The sequence below is a fragment of the Babylonia areolata genome, chromosome 23, assembly GCF_041734735.1.
Source record: "Babylonia areolata isolate BAREFJ2019XMU chromosome 23, ASM4173473v1, whole genome shotgun sequence".
In the NCBI taxonomy this organism is placed as follows: Eukaryota; Metazoa; Mollusca; class Gastropoda; order Neogastropoda; family Buccinidae; genus Babylonia; species Babylonia areolata.
Genome location: NC_134898.1, coordinates 45,474,790 through 45,494,508, shown reverse-complemented (window position 1 = coordinate 45,494,508; position 19,719 = coordinate 45,474,790). Strand labels below are relative to the sequence as shown.

The 19,719-nt window shown below is 39.6% G+C and overlaps 1 protein-coding gene across 1 annotated transcript; it reads right to left on the bottom strand.

Moving 5' to 3' along the window:
* Positions 1–268: 268 nt before the first annotated feature.
* LOC143298191 (major facilitator superfamily domain-containing protein 9-like) lies at positions 269–19,292 on the bottom strand. The gene is made up of 6 exons (XM_076610953.1): positions 19,065–19,292; positions 17,611–17,698; positions 15,307–15,350; positions 10,758–10,887; positions 3,330–3,539; positions 269–1,056 (listed from the first exon to the last, which is right to left on the bottom strand). Exons 1-6 carry the CDS (start codon positions 19,203–19,205, stop codon positions 269–271), a joined length of 1,401 nt encoding a protein of 466 aa, XP_076467068.1. The 5' UTR covers positions 19,206–19,292.
* Positions 19,293–19,719: the final 427 nt, after the last annotated feature.

The window sequence follows — 19,719 nt, the reverse complement described above, 5'->3', positions numbered from 1 at the left end:
AATCTGTTTATATGTGTAACAAGAAAACAAACAGTTCCAGTTTCTCAAGGAGGCATGCTCTAGTCAGGCCGTCAGTGGATATGTATGAAAATCGATAAGCCGTACACTAACCTGCTCAAGTGGTCTTCTTTCATACCATCATGATGGCCATCACCTTAATAATTATCCCATCTGATAAACAGTCATTACATTTACTGATTTAGCACCTTTTTTCTAACACTTACCCCCCCCCTGCCCCCCCCCCACCCCCCCCCCAACCATTTCCCTGTTATTCCACTTTACGTTTCCTCAGCTCGGGATCCTGCGGCCAGAAGTACAGCAACACTGCCGCACAGAAAGTCGTCACCACGGCAACCAAGGAGGCCCCGTCCACATGCACCTCCTGCACCAGCCCCGCCAGGAAAGGGGAGAGCATCCTGGCCACGGACATGACGCTGTGGCTCAGCCCGATCAGGCCCCCCCGGCACTTGTTGCCGCCCCTCCTCAGGGTCAGCTCGGTGGTCGCCACCCGTTGCGTGGCCGTGACGAAGCTGAGCGGGGTCAGGAGGGCAAAGACCAGCCCCACGGAGGGCGCCAGCGTCAGCGAGGCCAGCGTGGCCGACTGCAGCAGGAGCATGTGCAGGCAGAGCTGGGAGAGGCTGGAGTAGAGGGCGGTGACCCGCCCAACCCCGCACGAACACAGCGTCGACACCAGGCCCCCGTAGGACATCAGGTAGCCCCGCGTCCTGGGCCCGGCGTCAAACTTCTGCCGCAGCACCTGGGTGAAGTTGCTGCGGAACAGCAGCACGGAGAACCCTGCCAGGAACTTCAACAGGAACAGGTCCCACAGGTCTGCCCAGTCCACTGCCGCACCCCCATGCAGTGAGGGGAGTTGGGGGGTAGGGGTGGTGGTGCGGGTGTCGAGGATGGGGATCTCCTGACTGATGTTGAGGGACATGGAGGACTCATTTCGCTGGCACCCCACTTCGGGAGTGGGGCTGGAGGGGCGGTGGTGGGGGTGGGGGTGGTCGGGGTTGGAGCCCTTCTCTTTGCCAGGCAGCAGGAACCACACCAGAACTGGAAAAGGAATCATGACTTTTTTTCAAAAAAAGAGATGGGATGAAAAAGATATGATAACGACTAAGCCATTATTGTTGTTAGTATGGGGCTTAGTAGGTGGTGTCCTAAGTACGTTAAATCAGAACAGGCACCACTGAACACCACTGAAGTGACTCAGCAGCAGTGCAGGGTCTCCTCGAGTGTGGCCTCCTGGCGACCTAACATCGATGGTTCCCTGTGGACTGCCAACGCTGGAACTGTGATGGATGAGCCCGGATGTGGCCGTGTATGGAGGAATATAAATGATCGCCGTGGGAGTAATGCCACTGACACGGTGCAGATGATGGGGCAAAAAAAAAAAAAAAAAAGATGAAGTGACTGAAAAATAAATGACTGAAATCAATTAGTGGGGGGAAAAGTAGACAACGTACATGAACAATAAAGAAACAAAAAAGTAAATGAGAGGAAACAAAATCTGCATATCTATATCTGTCTATATCATTATCTCTGTCTCTCTCTCTCTACACACACATACACACACACACATAAACATGAACAAAACAAACACAATAACATTTAGGTATATAATCAGCACAAATGAGCAATAAAAGTAATAAACAAACATAAAAACAACTGACTGAATAACATTTATATATGAACAAAATAAATAACTAAATGAACATTTTTAGCCAAACAATCAGCATAACGAAAGTCAAGAGTAATAAAAATGATAAACAAATAGAAAAATAAATGATTAAAAAAAAAAAGAAGAAGACATACATAGACAAAATAAAGAAATGCAACAAAATTATCCAGCCAAATCGGCAGCATGACATTATTCACTTAACATACTCAACACAGTCAGTGTGAGCAAGGAAGAGGTGACTGCAACGCAACTGGATGGTTTACAATTTCATGTAGATAACAGAAAAGTCACAAAAAAACATATACAGACACACACGTTCACCCCCAAAACCCTCTCCATATTGTACTGACAGTGTTGTATTACTCAACTGTCGCAAAGGATTTCTCTGAGTGAAATTCGGGCTGCTCTCCAAAGGGAGAACACTTTGCTACGCTGACAGTGCCACCAATTTTGTGTGTGTTTTGGTTTTCTGCCTGCAATTTTATTTGTTTGCCTATAGACTGGATTAAAAAAAAAAAATTTTTTTTTACTGAATTTTGCCAAAGTCAACACTTCTATTGCCATGGGTTCTTTTACATGCACTAAGTCAGTGCATGCTGCATACAGAACCTCAGTTTATTGTTTCATCTGAATGACTGGCGTCCAGACCACTACTCAAAATAAAAAACAAAACAAAACAACAAGAAAAAAACAACTCCTGAGCAGATACATGTAAATATAAAAATGGATGTAAAAGAAGACAACACCCTGCCCCTCCTCAACCCTCTGCTTTCCCCTTGAAAAAAAAAGAAGAAAAAAGACAAAAAAAGACAGATCAACCAAATCTTCCAAGACACACATACCCAATACTCAACCTGAAAGGTCATCAGAAATTAAAGTAGAACACTCCACTCATCAATCCTCACACACAGAAACACACCACGAAAAAAAACACCAAAAAAACAACAACAACCCCCCCCCCCCCCTCAAACAAACAAAACCTACACCCATCAGTGTTTAAACCAAAGACCACTCTGCACACAAAGGCAGCATGCTGGAGTACCCTTGGCAGCTCAGCCACACAGAATGATCACAAATACATACACACACATTAAAAAAAAAAAAAAAAACTGAAACGGAAAACAACACCACCCTCACCTTACCCCCTTAAAAAAGCAACTGTGGACTGCGACAAGACGAACCTGGGTCTGGCTGTGTATGGGGGACTCGGAATGAGTGGTGTGGGAGTAGCAATGCCACTGAAACTGTGCAGATGATGGGGCAGCAAATAAATAAATTAAAAAAATAAAAATCCCTCCCCCCCAAACCCCCCGCCGCACCACCAGCACCCACAAACCCTCGCCAGTGATAAAACCAAAGACAGCTCCAGCCCATGAATGCAGTGTGCTGGAAGGCGCGCCCTTGGAGCTCAGCCATACTGAATGATCACAGTTACACACACACACTCTCCTCCCTCCAAACCCATTCCACAACATAAACATATGCACAAATACACACACAAAATTACTCACACACACACACACACTCATCTCCTAACCCTCTTCACACAAACTAACGACAAAACAATATCGCCCCACCTCCCCCCTCCGTTTCCCCACCACCCCTCCTCACCCAAACCCCCACAGAAAAAAACAACAACCCTCACCAGCATTTAAACAAAAGACTGCTCCGCCCATGAAGGCGGCGGTCTGGAATCCCCCCGGGAGCTCCGCCACATGACCCCCGACCATGGGTCCAAGGATGAACCCGATGCTGGATGCCGCATTGAAACGACCCAGAACGGATGACCTCTGACCCTCGGGAACCAGGTCAGCCAGGTAGGTCCTGGACAGGCTCTGGCTGTGTTTGAAAATGCCTGCACACACACACACACAATAGATGTTTTCAGTTAGAACCCCTGAATAAGCTGACATGCTCTGGCTGTGCTTCAAAATGCCTGCAGACACAATGAGAGGTTTTCAGTTATGACTGTTGAATAAACTGTTAACTAACTCCCAACTAGTTGTAGCTGTGTTTGAAAATGCCTGCAATGTGCGAAGCTTTGCTCTGCGTTATAAACGAGTCGTGAGACTGGCGTATAGTGTTTTGCTTCTGCGGCCTTTTTCACTGTCCTGTTTTTTTTAAACAGCATTTTCCTTTCCGTTTAGACCAGCACTCGAGCACTGAGATTTCAATCGGTTGAACTATGGCGGCGACATTCACGACAGTCAATCCGATCTTCGTGAAACAGAAAGACATCCCTGATCTTGAAAATAACCGACCGACCGTTTTAGAAATTTGTGTCGCGGCGGAGAGAACAGCAGGCCAAGGATCTATTCTGGGCACTCAGCAAATCAGAGGCCTTTGGAGAATTTACCCAGCGACCAGAGAGGCACGGACGGAGATACTGGTGAAAGGTCTCAGGCTGAGGGAGACGACCATCCAGGTATCCAATACCAACCCCTTTATCCTCCGCTCAGACACAGGTGAGGAGAAACCGACAACAAAAGTAGGGATAGACTATATCCCTACCCTTGCGCGTGTAGGCTGTGAATTCAGATCAAAGATAAAGATGGAAAGAGCTAGGGATGTTGACAACAGACTTACCAGATTATTGACAGGACGCAGGTTTGTGTACATCACAGTGCCAACCAAACCTCTTGACACCGCACTTAAGTCAACATATTTTCTGCCAAAATTTACCACAAGGAACAAAAATCTATCAAAAAAACAATAATCTGCTCACGCTGTTTACAACCCAACCACCACGTTTCTGACTGTACAAGTGATGTGGTTTGCAGAGAGTGTAAACAAACAGGACACAAAAAGGGTGATCCCTCCTGTCAGTTTAAAGACAAACAGACTGACAAACAACCAACCCAACGCCCTCATTACCCCCCGCAATCCCCCCCTCAAAACACACAAAAGACGGTGAAGGCCAATTCGAAATCCGCTGACGCAAAATGTTCCACTCCTGACACCTCTGTTGAACCTGTTGACAGGATGTGTCCGTCAGTACGTCAGTCCACCATAATCTCTTCTCTGGAACATGCCTCACGGTGCAGGTCCCAGACTCCCAAGCGTGGCAGGTCCAGAGAACAATGCAGCCTGAGAGAGAGCAGAGGGAAGCAGCCCAGGCGTGACGGCTCGAGGTCGGCCAGCCCTGTGACGGCTGATGATGCCATTGATGTCGAGTCAGCAACAGTGGTATAGTGCGGGTAACGCCCACAAATCTCAACTCTTCTTCAGATTCGACCTGGCTTTTGTGTAATGGACTGATGAGTATATGGATTGTGATTGAACGGTCATGACAGAACTATATATGTTTATATGCAATTATCATGGAGAAACTTCAGATTGTATCCTTAAATGTAAGAGGATTAAAAATAAGATTAAAAGAAATACAATATTTAGAACATTAAGAAATAGAAAATATGATGTTATTTGTTTGCAAGAAACTCATGTAACAGAAGCAGAAATAGAATTATGGAAAAAAGAATGGGGAGGCAGAATTATGTTTAATGTAAACACAAACAGAAGTAGGGGAGAAGTTATTTTGATTTCTAGACATTTCAAGGGGGAAACGGAGGTAATCATATCAAAAGAAAGAATACTGGCTATTTCTGTAATGAAGGGAGATAATCAATTAACAGTTGTAAATGTGTATTCACCTAACAATTTATCAGAAAAAATATCTTTTTTCAAAAACATCATAGAAACTCTTCGTGAATATAGTGACAGAAATCTTGTGATTACTGGTGATTTTAATTGTGTTCTTAATAACGAACTAGATATAGTATCAGGGCTACCACATAATGTATCTGAAGTAGAAACTTCAAACCAGACAATTAATGCTTTAGGCTTAACTGACGTCTGGAGAATATACCATTCTACAGAAAAAGACTTCACTTGGAACCGTTTTAATCCCTTCATAGCACGTCGTTTTTCTCCCTTGCTTTTCCCCACAGACGGCCCATTTGTAAGGGTTAGGAAAAAAATTACAAAAAATACAAAATACTGTGTAAGAAAATGAAACTTTCAGAACTGGTTTATTACGTGTTGAGCTATTACATGTAAAAAAAAAAAATCAAATTTCTCATCTTATTTTTACAGTTTTGCCATATGTAGAAAATACTGCCAATTTTTCACCCCGAATCACCATACCCATGCTCGCTTTCTGCATTCAATTCGCTTTCTTCTTCGTCATCATCCACCTCTTCAATGTCCGACCCTTCAGTTTGTAGCATTTCAAGTACTTCGGCAACCCTAAAACATTGCCGTCACTGCCTTGTTCGCTTCACAACATTCTGAGAAGAGGCCGCTTTGCTAACAGGCTGGCACGCGAGCAGACGACCGGTCAGTGACTTTGTCAGCGTGTGTGCGAGACAGGCCACACATCCCATATTAACCAATCATACTGTTCGATTGTGGAGTGACCCAGAATAGTGCACTCTGCTTGGCTAATCACAAAATCACGTGTACAGCGCATGATGGAATTTTACTTTCGGAGAATGCTATTCCATTCCTTCGTCCGAAACCGAATACGTTTTGTGTAGGAATGCGTGAGCATTCCTTCGTCCGGAAAGAGTTAAGGAAACTGAGTAAAGATGAAGCCACCCTTTGCAATAGCATGATAACTGAGAAAGAAAGTACAGAAGCTTTAAAAATGATGAAAAATGGTTCAGCTCCTGGCTGCGATGAACTAACAACCGAATTTATAAAATTCTTTTGGAATAAATTAAGCAAAATAATCACAAATTCTTTTAATGATTCATGTGATAGAGGGGAACTTTCATACACACAAAGACAAGGTATCATAACTTTACTTCATAAGGGTGGTCAGTTACACAGAGAAAAGTTGAATAATTGGAGACCAATCACACAAACACAGACTACAAAATATTAGCAAAAGTATTAGCTGTTAGAATGGGGAAAGTGACACACATGTTAGTCAATGAGGATAATAATGATACATTAAAGGTAGGAACATAGCAACAATTATAAGATCAATAGATGATTTTATTAATTACCTTAATAAAACTGGAAAAGCAGGATACTTGTTAGCACTAGACTATGCAAAGGCTTTCGACTCGATATCTAAAGATTACATGCTCTATGTTTTTGATATATTTGGCTTCGGAACAAGCTTTCTGAAATGGGTTTCAGTTTTAATAAATAAAAATCAAAGTTGCATTGATCATGGTGGGTGGATTTCTGAAACAATTGATGTAAATAGTGGCATATGTCAGGGCTGTCCCTTCTCCCCCTTAGCGTTTATTCTCGCTGTTGAGGTCTTTGCTATTAGAATTAGAAATAGCCACATAGAAGGTATCCAGTTACCCAAAATTTATGATGAAAATATATTTATGAAAATTACACAATTAGCTGATGACACTACATTATTTCTTAAAAACAGAGAGGATATGATACAATCCCTCAGTATAGTTAAATCTTTTGAATCGTATTCAGGATTAAGATTAAACCTTCACAAAACGAAGGCTCTGAGGATGGGTAGACAACTTCATGAGCAAAATCTTCCCTTTACTTTGGTAGACAAAATAAAAATTTTGGGAATAAACTTCCAGACAGATAAGATGGCAAAACACACTGAAGACAACTGGACAGACAGACTTCGTAGAATGCAAATTCAGATAAAAGAATGGAGTAAGAGAGATTTAAGTATTCATGGGAAAATTGTTATCATAAAGGCCTTTTTAATTAGTCAGCTTATATATGTAATGCAGTCAATTGGAATCCCAGAAAGAGTACTAAACCAAAGCAATACCATGCTATATGAATTTGTTTGGCAAAGACAATTCTTCAATGGAAGAGCTTTTTAAAAGGTAAAACGTAGAATAATGGAAGCTGAGTATGAGAAAGGAGGCATTACAATGGTTAATATAATAGAATTCCAGAAATGTTTAAATCTGCAGTGGGTTGGGGAATTATTTCAAGCAACAGATAGGAATTGGAGCTTTATACCCAGATGGCATTTACATAAGATAGCTAGCAGCAAAGGAATTTTTTTTTGTAAACTGTTGATCAAAGCAGTTGAAAGAACTGGAAGAAATAGATAGCGATTTCTGGAAAGATGTTTTTACCACTTATCTTGATAATAAAACACAAACAAAAATGGAAGATGTAAATTACGAGAATTTTACAGACCAAATGTTATTCCACAATGAATTAATAAAATATAAAGGTAAACCACTTTACTTTCGACAATGGGTAAAAGGGTATTGAGTATATAAAAGATATCATGAACATACATGAAAACAGAATACTATTAAAAGAAATCAGCAGGTTACTGGATAAAAAAAAGGCAAACACTATGTTCGAGTATTATGCTTTATATAATGCAATACCAAAAACATGGCTGAATTGGATACAGCAACATGCACCTGTCCACAAACCTGTCCAAACCATTCCATGTGGTGCAAGCACTTATCACGCAAAACCGAAAGAAATTAAGAAAATGTTATCAAATCATACTACAGACAGAACAGTAACTGCACATGCTGCTGAATTTTGGAAGAGAAAATTAGATTTTGTATTTAATGATAATGCATGGGTTTTGTCAAGATCAGCGACAAAGGAAGTTAGACTGCATGAACTACAATGGAAAATCAACCACAACATTTATCCTACAAACATAATTCTGCAGAAAATGAAAATAAAAGATACCAACAAATGTGATCATTGTACTGATGAAATTGACTTACTTGAACATTTCTTCTTTTTCTGTCCTCCAGTAAAGATATTTTGGCAACATACTGAACATTTTCTTCATTGTAAAATTGGTGTTAGTATGAAATTCAGTGTCACACATGGATTTCAAAATGATATGATGCCTCAAGAAAAAATAACAATTATTAACCATATCTTGCTGATAGGTAAAATGTCTATTAATATTGTGCGAAAAACAAAGATGCTACAGTCACTTCGTATTGTTTTTGAAAAAAAATTTACATATTAGACGAAAATGTTTCCCTATGTTTTCATTGTGAGCCCTGAACAAATGCATTCACACACACACACACACACACACACACAATGTGAATGCTAAAGACACAGTGCCCGTGAACAACATACAGCAGACACTGATACACACCCATCAAACATTGAATGAATTGAAAATTGTCCATCTGAAGAAAAACACAAGATAATTTTGACTGATGTTCGCCTGATGTGTAGTCCTATTTTTGTGTGTATGTGTGTGTTATGTTGTACTTTTCATGTAATTTAAGAGGTTAAAAGAAAGGAGAAGGGAAAAACTGAAAAAAGAAGAGAAAGGGAGAGAGAAGAAAAGAGAAAAGAAAAAAGAAAGATTGATTCTAAGTTTGGTACATATAATTGTATGATTTGTACCGCTTCCTTCCATATATATGTGTGTATATGTGTATATGTATATATATATATATATATATATATATATATATATATATATATATATATGTATGTATGTGAGTGTGTATATATATATATATTTTTTTTTCTCTCTTTTTTTTTAATTATTTTTTTTTAACAAGCCCAAAATCCGTAAATGAAAAGTTGTATTTATTCCATAAATGCTACTGATTACTATGACATAGTTATTATGGAGTGGCAAGTATTGGTTTGATTATTTCCATGTTGTTTAGTTGATTGTGTAATTTATATACAAAATAAAACGGTGGTCGACCATGCCTGCAAACACACACACACACACACAGAGGTTTTCAGTTAGAATCACTGAATAAGCTGACATGCTCTGGCTGTGTTTGAAAATGCCTACACACACACACACACACGCAGAGGTTTTCAGTTATAAAGTTCTGTTAGATAAGCTGTTTACTTTTAAGTGGTTGTAGCTGTGTTTGAAAATATCTGCAAACAAACACACACACACACACAGGATTTTCAGTTAGAACCTTAGAATAAGCTGTTAAATACTTCTAAAACTTCTAACTTTTTTCGGATAAATCTATAAGTGACACAGACAGACATCGATGGGTCACTTTTAAATCATCATATGCATCAATGACCGATGGCCCGTACCAAACCTAAACCCTGTATCATGTGTCGTTTTTCTGATCTCTTGGTCCAACCTTTGTCTTGCTTTGTGCGCATGTTTTACTCACTCAGCTGTGGGCTGTAGGGATATTCATACTGCGTGGGGTGAGTGGTGAGCCTGTGGGTACACAAATGGATTTCCAGCTGGATGAATAAAGATGCATTTGTATATATCTACAAAAAAAAAAAGATGAATAAATAAATAGATAGATAAATAAATAAATACTTAAATAAATAGATAAATGAATAAGTAAATAAACGAAATAATAAACAGACAGATAAAAAAAATAAATAGCTGAGTAAGTAAATACATGAATACATACATAAATAGATACATAAATGAAGAAATAAATAAATAAAAACAAAAAGCTAAAAAAAACCAACCAACCCTACCCAGAGGGATCAGCAGAGAGAGGGAGAAGGCCAGACCCATGGCTGAGATAAATAGATAAATAAATAAATAAATAAATAATACTACTAATAATAATGATGGAGTCTCTCATCGGTCCGACGGATGAGTAGGCAGGCAGGCTTATCTGTTGGTGTGTGTCCTCATGAGGGAGAAGAGGTCAATTCTGGATGCACAGCACTTCCCACAGGTGTTACAAGGGAAAATGTCTCCAGAAGTTGATATATAAACAGATAAATAAATTAATTAATTAAAAGAAAATAAAAAAAAGCTAAAAAAAAAACACCCAGCCCTACCCAGAGGGATCCTGGCAAGGAGCAGCAGAGAGAGAGGGAGAAGGCCAGACCCATGGCTGAGACAAATAAATAAATAAATGAACAAATGAATACATAAATAAATACATGAATAAATAAATAAATAAACAAACAGAAAATTAAAAAAAAGCTATAAAACAACAACAACAACAACAACAACCGTACCCAGAGGGATCCTGGCCAGGAGCAGCAGAGAGAGAGAGAGGAAGAAGACCAGACCCATGGCTGAGATAAATAAATGAATAGATAAATGAATAAATAAAAAATATAAAAGCTAAAAAAAAAAAAAAAAAAACCAACCCAAAAAACCTAAACGTACCCAGAGGGATCCTGGCCAGGAGCAGCAGAAGCATAGAGGAGGCCAGACTCATGGCCATGTAGCTGGCCCCGGCCACCACCAGGCATACAGACAGGCTGAGGTGCCGCCCCTTCCGGTCGCTCCACTGACCCTGCGGCACACACCACTCAGCTGTCATCATTTGCTGTTTGTTTATTTATCTATGAGTCTGTGTTAACGTTCTCTTTTATATGCTGGTATGGTGGTCTAGCTGTGAAGAATAAGAATATGCTGAACAAGACTGTGAATGTGTGCAGTAAGGTCGTGGGAGTGAGACAGGGCAGCTTAAAGCAAACTGTACAATGTCAGAGTGCGACAGAAAGCCAAATGCATTTTAAGTGACAGCAGCCATATGCTGGCAAATTATCACCAACTCTTACCTTCAGGCAATCGGTTCTGTGTCCCAAAATTTAAAACAAACAGAACCAAATGCAGCTTTATACCAACCTCAATTCAGCTATTAAACAGCAATAACTGATAATCAGATCTGTGATAAAAAAAAAAGAAAAAAGTATGCCAGAATGTGTTTTAAATGAAAGTATTATTGAATTGCACTGTTATTATAATCTTTTTATGTCTTATGTCTATTTTTAGTATGCTATTTCATGCCTATTTTATTCATATCCTTTAACTGATTTTGTGTTGCACATGTATGGCTGTGATGATGTATGTATGATTTACTCTGAGTTACCTTTTAAAGGTTTCTGTTGTGTTGTTGTTATCTACTGTGGTTATTTATTGTACGCATGGGTTGCCATCTAAGCATTTTGTCTTTAACTCTCTCCATACGAACGGCGGAAGAGACGACGTTAACAGCGTTTCACCCCAATTACCATCATCAAAATATTGCAAGCGGAGGGCTCTTATACTGAAGAGGTGAATGTTGACAAAGAATACCACAATTCTGACGACGGAAGCTAAAGGTTGGGTCATTCAGACACCCACTGGACATCCGAGGGGTCTGTGTAGAGGAGAAGAGAGGACTGGCCGTACTGAGTGAGTTAATGTATACATGTTGAATGACTGTGATTTCCGTGTATTGTTTATGTGTTTTACACCACAAATGAATTTCTCTTGTTGAGATAATAAAGTATTCTGTAATCTGTAATACCATGTGGAGTGGTAGCCTAGACAACTAGAGGTAACGCGCCTGCTTAGGGAACGAGAGAAAATGAGCACACTGGTTCGAATCACAGCACAGTTGCCAGTATTTTCTCCCCCTCCACTAGACCTTGAGTGGTGATCTGGACCTAGTCATTTGGATGAGATGATAAACCGAGGTCCCATGTGCAGCATGCACTTAGTGCATGTAAAAAGAACCCATGGACTATCATACTCTATCATTAACCTAGTCATTTGGATGAGATGATAAACCGAGGTCCCATGTGCAGCATGCACTTAGTGCATGTAAAAAGAACCCTGAACATTAACCTAGTCATTTGGATGAGATGATAAACCGAGGTCCCATGTGCAGCATGCACTTAGTGCATGTAAAAAGAACCCATGGACTATCATACTCTATCATTAACCTAGTCATTTGGATGAGATGATAAACCGAGGTCCCATGTGCAGCATGCACTTAGTGCATGTAAAAGAACCCATGGACTATCATACTCTATCATTACTCATACTAATAACTACAGGTTTCATGTTGGTCATTGGTCAGTGATGCATACAATTTTTAAATGACCCACTGATGTGGCAGCTTGTTGGTCACTCGACTCAATAACTTTTCGTGAAATTGTCATGCTAAAATAAGTGGTTTTCAGGATTTCCGTTACTCTCCTGCAAAACAATCACAACTGCAGTTTCAAACTCAGAAAAATATAGTCTCTATTTTTGTTGCTCTGCAGTTCGACATTTAGCTGGCAAACACTGTGAAAAAAAAACCAAAAAAAACAACAAAAAAACAAAAAAAAACTTGTACCATGCCGGGAAACAAAATGAGTCACATTTACAAAAACTAAAGGCATCGACGCTTGCATATTGTGAACTGCAGTGGAATACAGTGCCAGTTTTAGCTTTCTAATTCCTGTCAGTCTCCTCGATTAAGGATGGTTTCAATATATATGCAGAACATTTTGCTGTAAGAAATCACCGCCCACATAATAAAGCATGACGCTGAAATGAGCTGCATAATGTCGAGAAAGACAGAATGAGTGTTCAGAGCAGTTTCAGTCTCTTCCATTCTACAAGCCTCTGGAGAGTCTGAATCTGACAGATTTCTTCAGCGTTCCTGGGCAATTTATGTGTTTACTTCGCTGATGTTATGCAAGAGTGTGACCCCTTCGTGTAAAAATGATTAATTAAGATACACATAAGCACACTTTGACATGCATGATCGACCAATAATTTTCATTTAGTCATTTGAGTAGCCATACTTCATTTTCGGGGTATGTTCATGGTTACAAGCACCGACAGAAATACCATTATCTTCAAAGTGGATTTGATCTTCTTCCTGTGTGTACGCTAGAAAGGAATTAAACAGGTCTGCACATTAGGCCTATGCTGGCATGGTACTTAAACAAGTTTAAGAAATTTTAAAGACATTTTGCAACTGTGGATATCCAGATTTCAACATAGCAAAGGAAACAGTGCTTTCCTAAAACAAAGGAATCAGATAGTGCATGTGACAGCTGCTGTAGATATGATGTATTTCAGCTGTAAAGTACTCACCTTTGCTTTTGCTTCTACTTCTTGAAGTTTTCCCTTTGTACCAGTTGGACCTTAATGTGAATATTTACTATCCAGAGCAGTCACATAAATCAGTGTTTCAACATCACAGAATTAAGTTTAGTTTGGGTGGGGGGGACCCGTTAGTTTTGAAAATGACCCACTGATTCTGTGGTGAACTGGTCAAATGACCCATGGTGTCGACGGGTGCAATAGCCGAGTGGTTAAAGTGCTGGACTGTCAATCTGAGGGTCCCGGGTTTGAATCATGGTGACGGCGCCTGGTGGGTAAAGGGTGGAGATTTTTCCAATCTCCCAGTTCAATACATGTGCAAACCTGCTGGTGCCTGAACCCCCATCGTGTGTATATGCACACAGAAGATCAAATACGCACGTTAAAGATCCTGTAATCCATGTCAGTGTTTGGTGGGTCATTGAAACAAGAACATATCCAGCATGCACACCCCCAAAAGCAGAGTATGGCTGCCTACATGGCGGGGTAAAAACGGTCATACATGTATAGGCCCACTCGTGTACATATGAGTGAACGTGGGAGTTGCAGCCCACAAATGCAGAAGAAGAGAAGAAGAAGACCCATGGTGTCCTGAACCAAAATCTTAACTCTGTAATGATATTAATGACATAATTGATTAATAAATCAATTGATTAATCTTAAAATAAAAAACAACAACAATAACAATAGCAATAACAACAATAATAATAATGATAATAATGAATAATGATAATGCTAATAACAATAATGCAGACTGATGTTCACACCTGCCCAGCAGGGAGTTTGTGGAGTGTTTGCAACAAATATTCATACAATACATAAATATAATTATATATACACAATCATCAAGTGCACCATACATGAACAAGCATGCGCGCACACACACACACACACACACACACACACACACACACACACGCACACACACAATTATACAAAACAAACACACACCCGCCCACACGCAGACAAAAAAAACCACATGACCACCAGAAGCCCAAGAAGCACATCAGTCATTAAAGGACAGTAGGCGGAATAGAACAGGTGTGTTTTGAGAGACTTGTTTAAACTGAACTGGGGAACTCACACATGTGAGGAACTGAGAAAGGGGCAATCTGTTCAACACCACTGGCCCACGACAGGAGAAAGTCAGCACTGACCTGGTTTGCATTCAACGCAACTTATTCTGTTTCTATTTGAATAGCTTCTACTATCACCAGCTGTGTGTAAAAGGTCTAGAAGAGGTACACAGAAAGTAGAACGCAAATGAGCCACACAGTTGTGAGTTCACACCTTTCTGTGCCAAGCCTATTCCATGCTCAGTGACAACTATTTCAGTAGTTGCCATTCAGGTTTCTGGTCACAAAGGGTGAAGAAATAAAAAAAAAAAAATCTTGGGCGCACTTGACTGGAAGTGGAAGAAATCACACACACGCGTGCACACACACACACACACAAATAGTTCACACTCTCTTCGTGTCCTGGGCTCATTTATATTTATATCATATTTATTCAAATATTGTATTTATAAATATATAAAACTTACACTTTTCTGAAAGGAAAATGAACACACTGTTCAATTAAGAATTTTTTTTACATGAATTTGATGATTCTGCAATAGGAAAATTCTTATAATGATGCAGACAGATATTTCTGTCCTTGGGCACTTTTTTGTTTCGTTTTTTTTTCTTTTCTTTTTTTGGACACTTGAAGGAAACAGAACACACACATGCCACCCCCCCCACACACACACATATACACCTTTTACATTAAATCAATAGAATTTTCTTGACATTCCAATCTTTATTTCTCCTCCCCATCCCAAATGAATCTGCTGTTCACAACTCACCAAAGCAGGGCTGGAGAATAGCTGTAATGCACCATATACAGAATCTGCAGAAAAAAAAGACAACTGTCAATACAACAAACAAGCAAAATAGTACAGGTAACACGGGTGCAATAGCTGAGTGGTTAATGCATTGGACTTTCAATCTGAGGGTCCCGGGTAGGAATCTCGGTAACTGGCGTCTGGTGGGTAAAGGGTGGAGATTTTTCGGATCTCCCAGGTCAACATATGTGCAGACCTGCAAGTGCCTGAACCCCCTTTGTGTGTATGTGCAAGCAGAAGATTATATACACACGTTAGTATCTGTAGCTCAAGGAGGCATCACTGCGTTCGGTCAAATCCATATATGCTACACCACATCTGCCAAGCAGATGCCTGACCAGCAGCGTAACCCAACGCGCTTAGTCAGGCCTTGAGAAAAAAAAAAAGAAAAAAGAAAGATATATTAAAATACTACTACTACTATTTATAAGGCGCAAAATCTTGATGAAGTTCAGGCTACATATTGCAGCTTCCACGGCACACCCACACCCACACATTAAAGATCCTGTAATCCATGTCAGTGTTCAGTGGGTTATGGAAATAAGAACATATCCAGCATGTACACCCCTGAAAAAAGGAGTATGGCTGCCTACATGGCGGGGTAAAAACGGTCATACACGTGAAAGCCCACTCGTGTACATACGAGTGAACGTGGGATTTGCAGCCCACGAACAAAGAAGAAGAAGAAGAAACATGTAATATTTGATTCACATTAACAACTGAGGAACTATAAAAAAAAGAAAAGAAAAAAAAGAAAAGTTAACAGATATTTAAAATTCTGCCATTATCATGATTTTGTTGTAAACCGGGCATCATAACATCAGATAGATCAATGTTTGAATGAATATTTACTGTTCTACCCATATCAATCTTGATGTCAAATAATTGGTATTTAGAATAATATATACTGTTGTTACTTCCCAGTGAATAGTACTATAAGTATAACTTTTATCTGCAATCCTTTGAATAAATACTGTTGGGGAAAAAAAATTGAAGTCTATGCCAAAACCCATAATACATTAATGAAAACTACCTGAAGTACACATTTTGTTCTTTTCTTTGAAAGGGCGAGTGAGTATGACTCAGTTTTTGAATTCTAAAATATATTTCCACGCTTGTAAAGAGCAAAGTGTGGGATTCCTTATTCTGCCTGGAGGTTGCTCCTAAACACATTCCACATGTAAGAAATGGACGGAAAGAAAAACCTATCCAAACAAGGGAAAATACAAAACTTGAAGGAGTTTTGTACACTGTACACATGTCTGTGTGCACACAGACGTGTATGATCTATAAGCATGTCCATGAACATCTCTAGGTGTTACTGTCTCACTCTGTGTGTGTGTGCGTGTGTGTGTGTGTGTGTGTCAATTAATGTATTTCAGTCTCTTAACCCCATTTCACAGAAGTTGACCCTGAATTGTGAGAACTGCCTTTATGTGTGTGTGTGTGTGTGTGTGTGTGTGTGTGTGTGTGTGTGTACATGCATGCAAATGTGTATAACTTATACAATCTGCATGTGATGTAATCATGTACTGATAAGTCACATAAAGTATGGCAGATAGTTCTGTTGGGGTATATGTCTGTCTGTGTAGCTGTATGTGAAGCACACTTGTCCAAGTGTACATTTTTAAAACTTAAGCACATGCACAGAGTGTGGTGTGTATGCCTGTGTATGAATAGTTATGTGCACATGCATGTGCAAACTTATCAGAGTAAACACACTGTTAATTACATCACTTTGACATGTGATTCAAGAACAGCATTTTGCATCAGTGGAGCTTATGTAATGTCCATTTTATCATGAACAATGTACTGTAAACTCAATACAGACCAAAGAAATGGAAGAATTCAGACAGAACTTGATGATAACTGAAATACAAACAATAGGAACAAAGATAAAAGGTTTTATCCTCAAGCAAATGCAAATGACACCTACGCACAGTCACTGGATTGTGACTCCCCCCCCCCCCCCCCCCACTACAATTGAAAGCACCACTAAAGTATACACACATTAACAGAAGAGCACCCCCCCCCCCCACTTTCCCTCGATACACAGAGAAGCATCCCCCCTTTCCTTCCACACACACTAACAGAAAAGGAAGAGGAATAACATGAAGCAGAATATGTGTTTAAAAAACACCCCCCCCCAAAAAAAAAAAACAAACAAACAAACAAACAAAAACAACAACAAAACAACAACAAACAAACCATTCTTAAAATGAAATGAGTAATATGACCTCAAAATAAAATAAAATGTGTACACACCAAATGCTCCTGCAAGTGCTGGCGACGCCCCTAAGTCCCGAGCATAGGGAAGCATCAGAGGAATGATCATGCTGACTCCAAATAAATCCTGTGGTTTAAAAGAAGAAGAAAAAAAAAATCTGTAGTGCACCATCTGTCAGGTGATCTGCAGATCAAATTTTGACAGACTACGTCATAACATGATTCAAACTCAAAGGAAACTGAAAGAAACGAGAACAGTTGGACTTTATGAAGAACTTCACACACACACACACACACACACACACACACACACATATCATTACATATGTTACAGCTGAGATGAACTGACTACTCAAGCTCAACACACATTTGTGATCTCCCTTGCATCCTTTTTCAGCTCCCCAGGCACAAGTTGCAGAAGTAAATATGTACAAGGTATTCCTTTCTTCCATTGTTTCTTTCTTCACAAGATACTTTATTGTCTTTTCGTTTTTCCTATTATTTGCTTCATCCTTCATTCATGGGCAGTGTTGGTAAGCCATTGGACTGTGGCTTTTCCCCTGTGCGATTGAGAACACCACCAAACTATGACTGACCTGGGATCACTTGCTAGAGGGGATGGTGGTTCAAAGGGCTCTCAACTACTATCTTTTATGGGTTTATATTGTCCCTAAACTTTCTGTCTGTTCCTTTCCCCACCACCCCTTACTTTATATAACTATTTGAACATAATTGTTTGTCTATTTTTTTCTGTTGTTTTTCTTTTTTCTTTTCTTTTCCCTTCAAGATGGAAAGAACAATGTTCACAACAAGGTGTGGATGTTCACTCCGTCAGTCACACTGGGGAGTGAAAGAGAAGAAATGTAAATATTGCTCATTTTTCTTTTAATGTGCAGTTATCTTAAATAACAGTTGTTTCATTGTTCCCTGTACTTGCTTTCATCGACTATCATATAGTATGAATATATATATGACATATATATATACATATATACTTATATAATATATATATATCATCATTATCATGTTTCTGAGGCTCTACACCCCTACACAATGAGCTCCTACCCCCTACCAACCATTAAAACATACATATATCTGCATGTACACATGCATACAGAAAGATACACTGATACACATGCATAACATTAGGTCTATATGCACACAGAGAGAAGAGATACATCATTCACTGATGTTGGCCTATTTTTTATGATGTTTCAAAGATACTGATTTCAAAGAGTTGAGACAAACATATTTTATCCTTTGCAGTATTTCACTCGGCAGTGTTTTTTTTGTTTGTTTTTTGTTGTTGTTGTTTTCCTTTCTCGCTGAACTAAAACTAGATCTAGTATAAGTACACCTGACATTATTTCGCTTGCTTGGTGAAAATTACAAAATGAAACTTTCATATTTCATCCAAACCTGAAATTGTTCAGCAAACATTCTGAGGTAAAAAAAACAACAATAACAACCGTACCAATGATCTATGGACTTACCAAAAAACCACTGAAATATAACAGGCTGACAGGATTCACAACACGCTGCCACGCCGTATTCATTTTCTCAGTACCATTCGTTTTCGCCTTCGTCATGATTACTGCTACGTGTCGTGGGTAGACGCGCACCGTTGCACGCATTACCGCTAACCAGACATTTGTGCTTGAACTACTAGTACTACCCCCTTTAGTACTGAAAAGAAAAATTGAAAGAAAAGAAATGAAAGAAAAATGGTATGTAGGTTACAGTACGCATACTTTTGATCTTAACCTCCCCGCCTCTGCTGGGTTTCAGTTTTTCAGTTTTCAGTAGCTCAAGGAGGCGTCACTGCGTTCGAACAAATCCATATACGCTACACCACATCTGCCAAACAGATGCCCGACCAGCAGCGTAACCCAACGCGCTTGGTCAGGCCTTGAGAAAAAAACCCTAACCCCCCCCAACCCCCCTAAACAAAAAAACGATTAAATACCGAAATACAACACAACACTCTGGAACCATCCAGTCAATGATAATATAAAGTTTTAACAACACAACAACAACAACAACACACACACACACCTCCTCTGATAACTTGATATATGCAATTAAAAAAAAAAAAAGAAAAAGAAAAAAAAAGAAAGCGTGTGGACCTGTGTATTTTTAATAAATGGT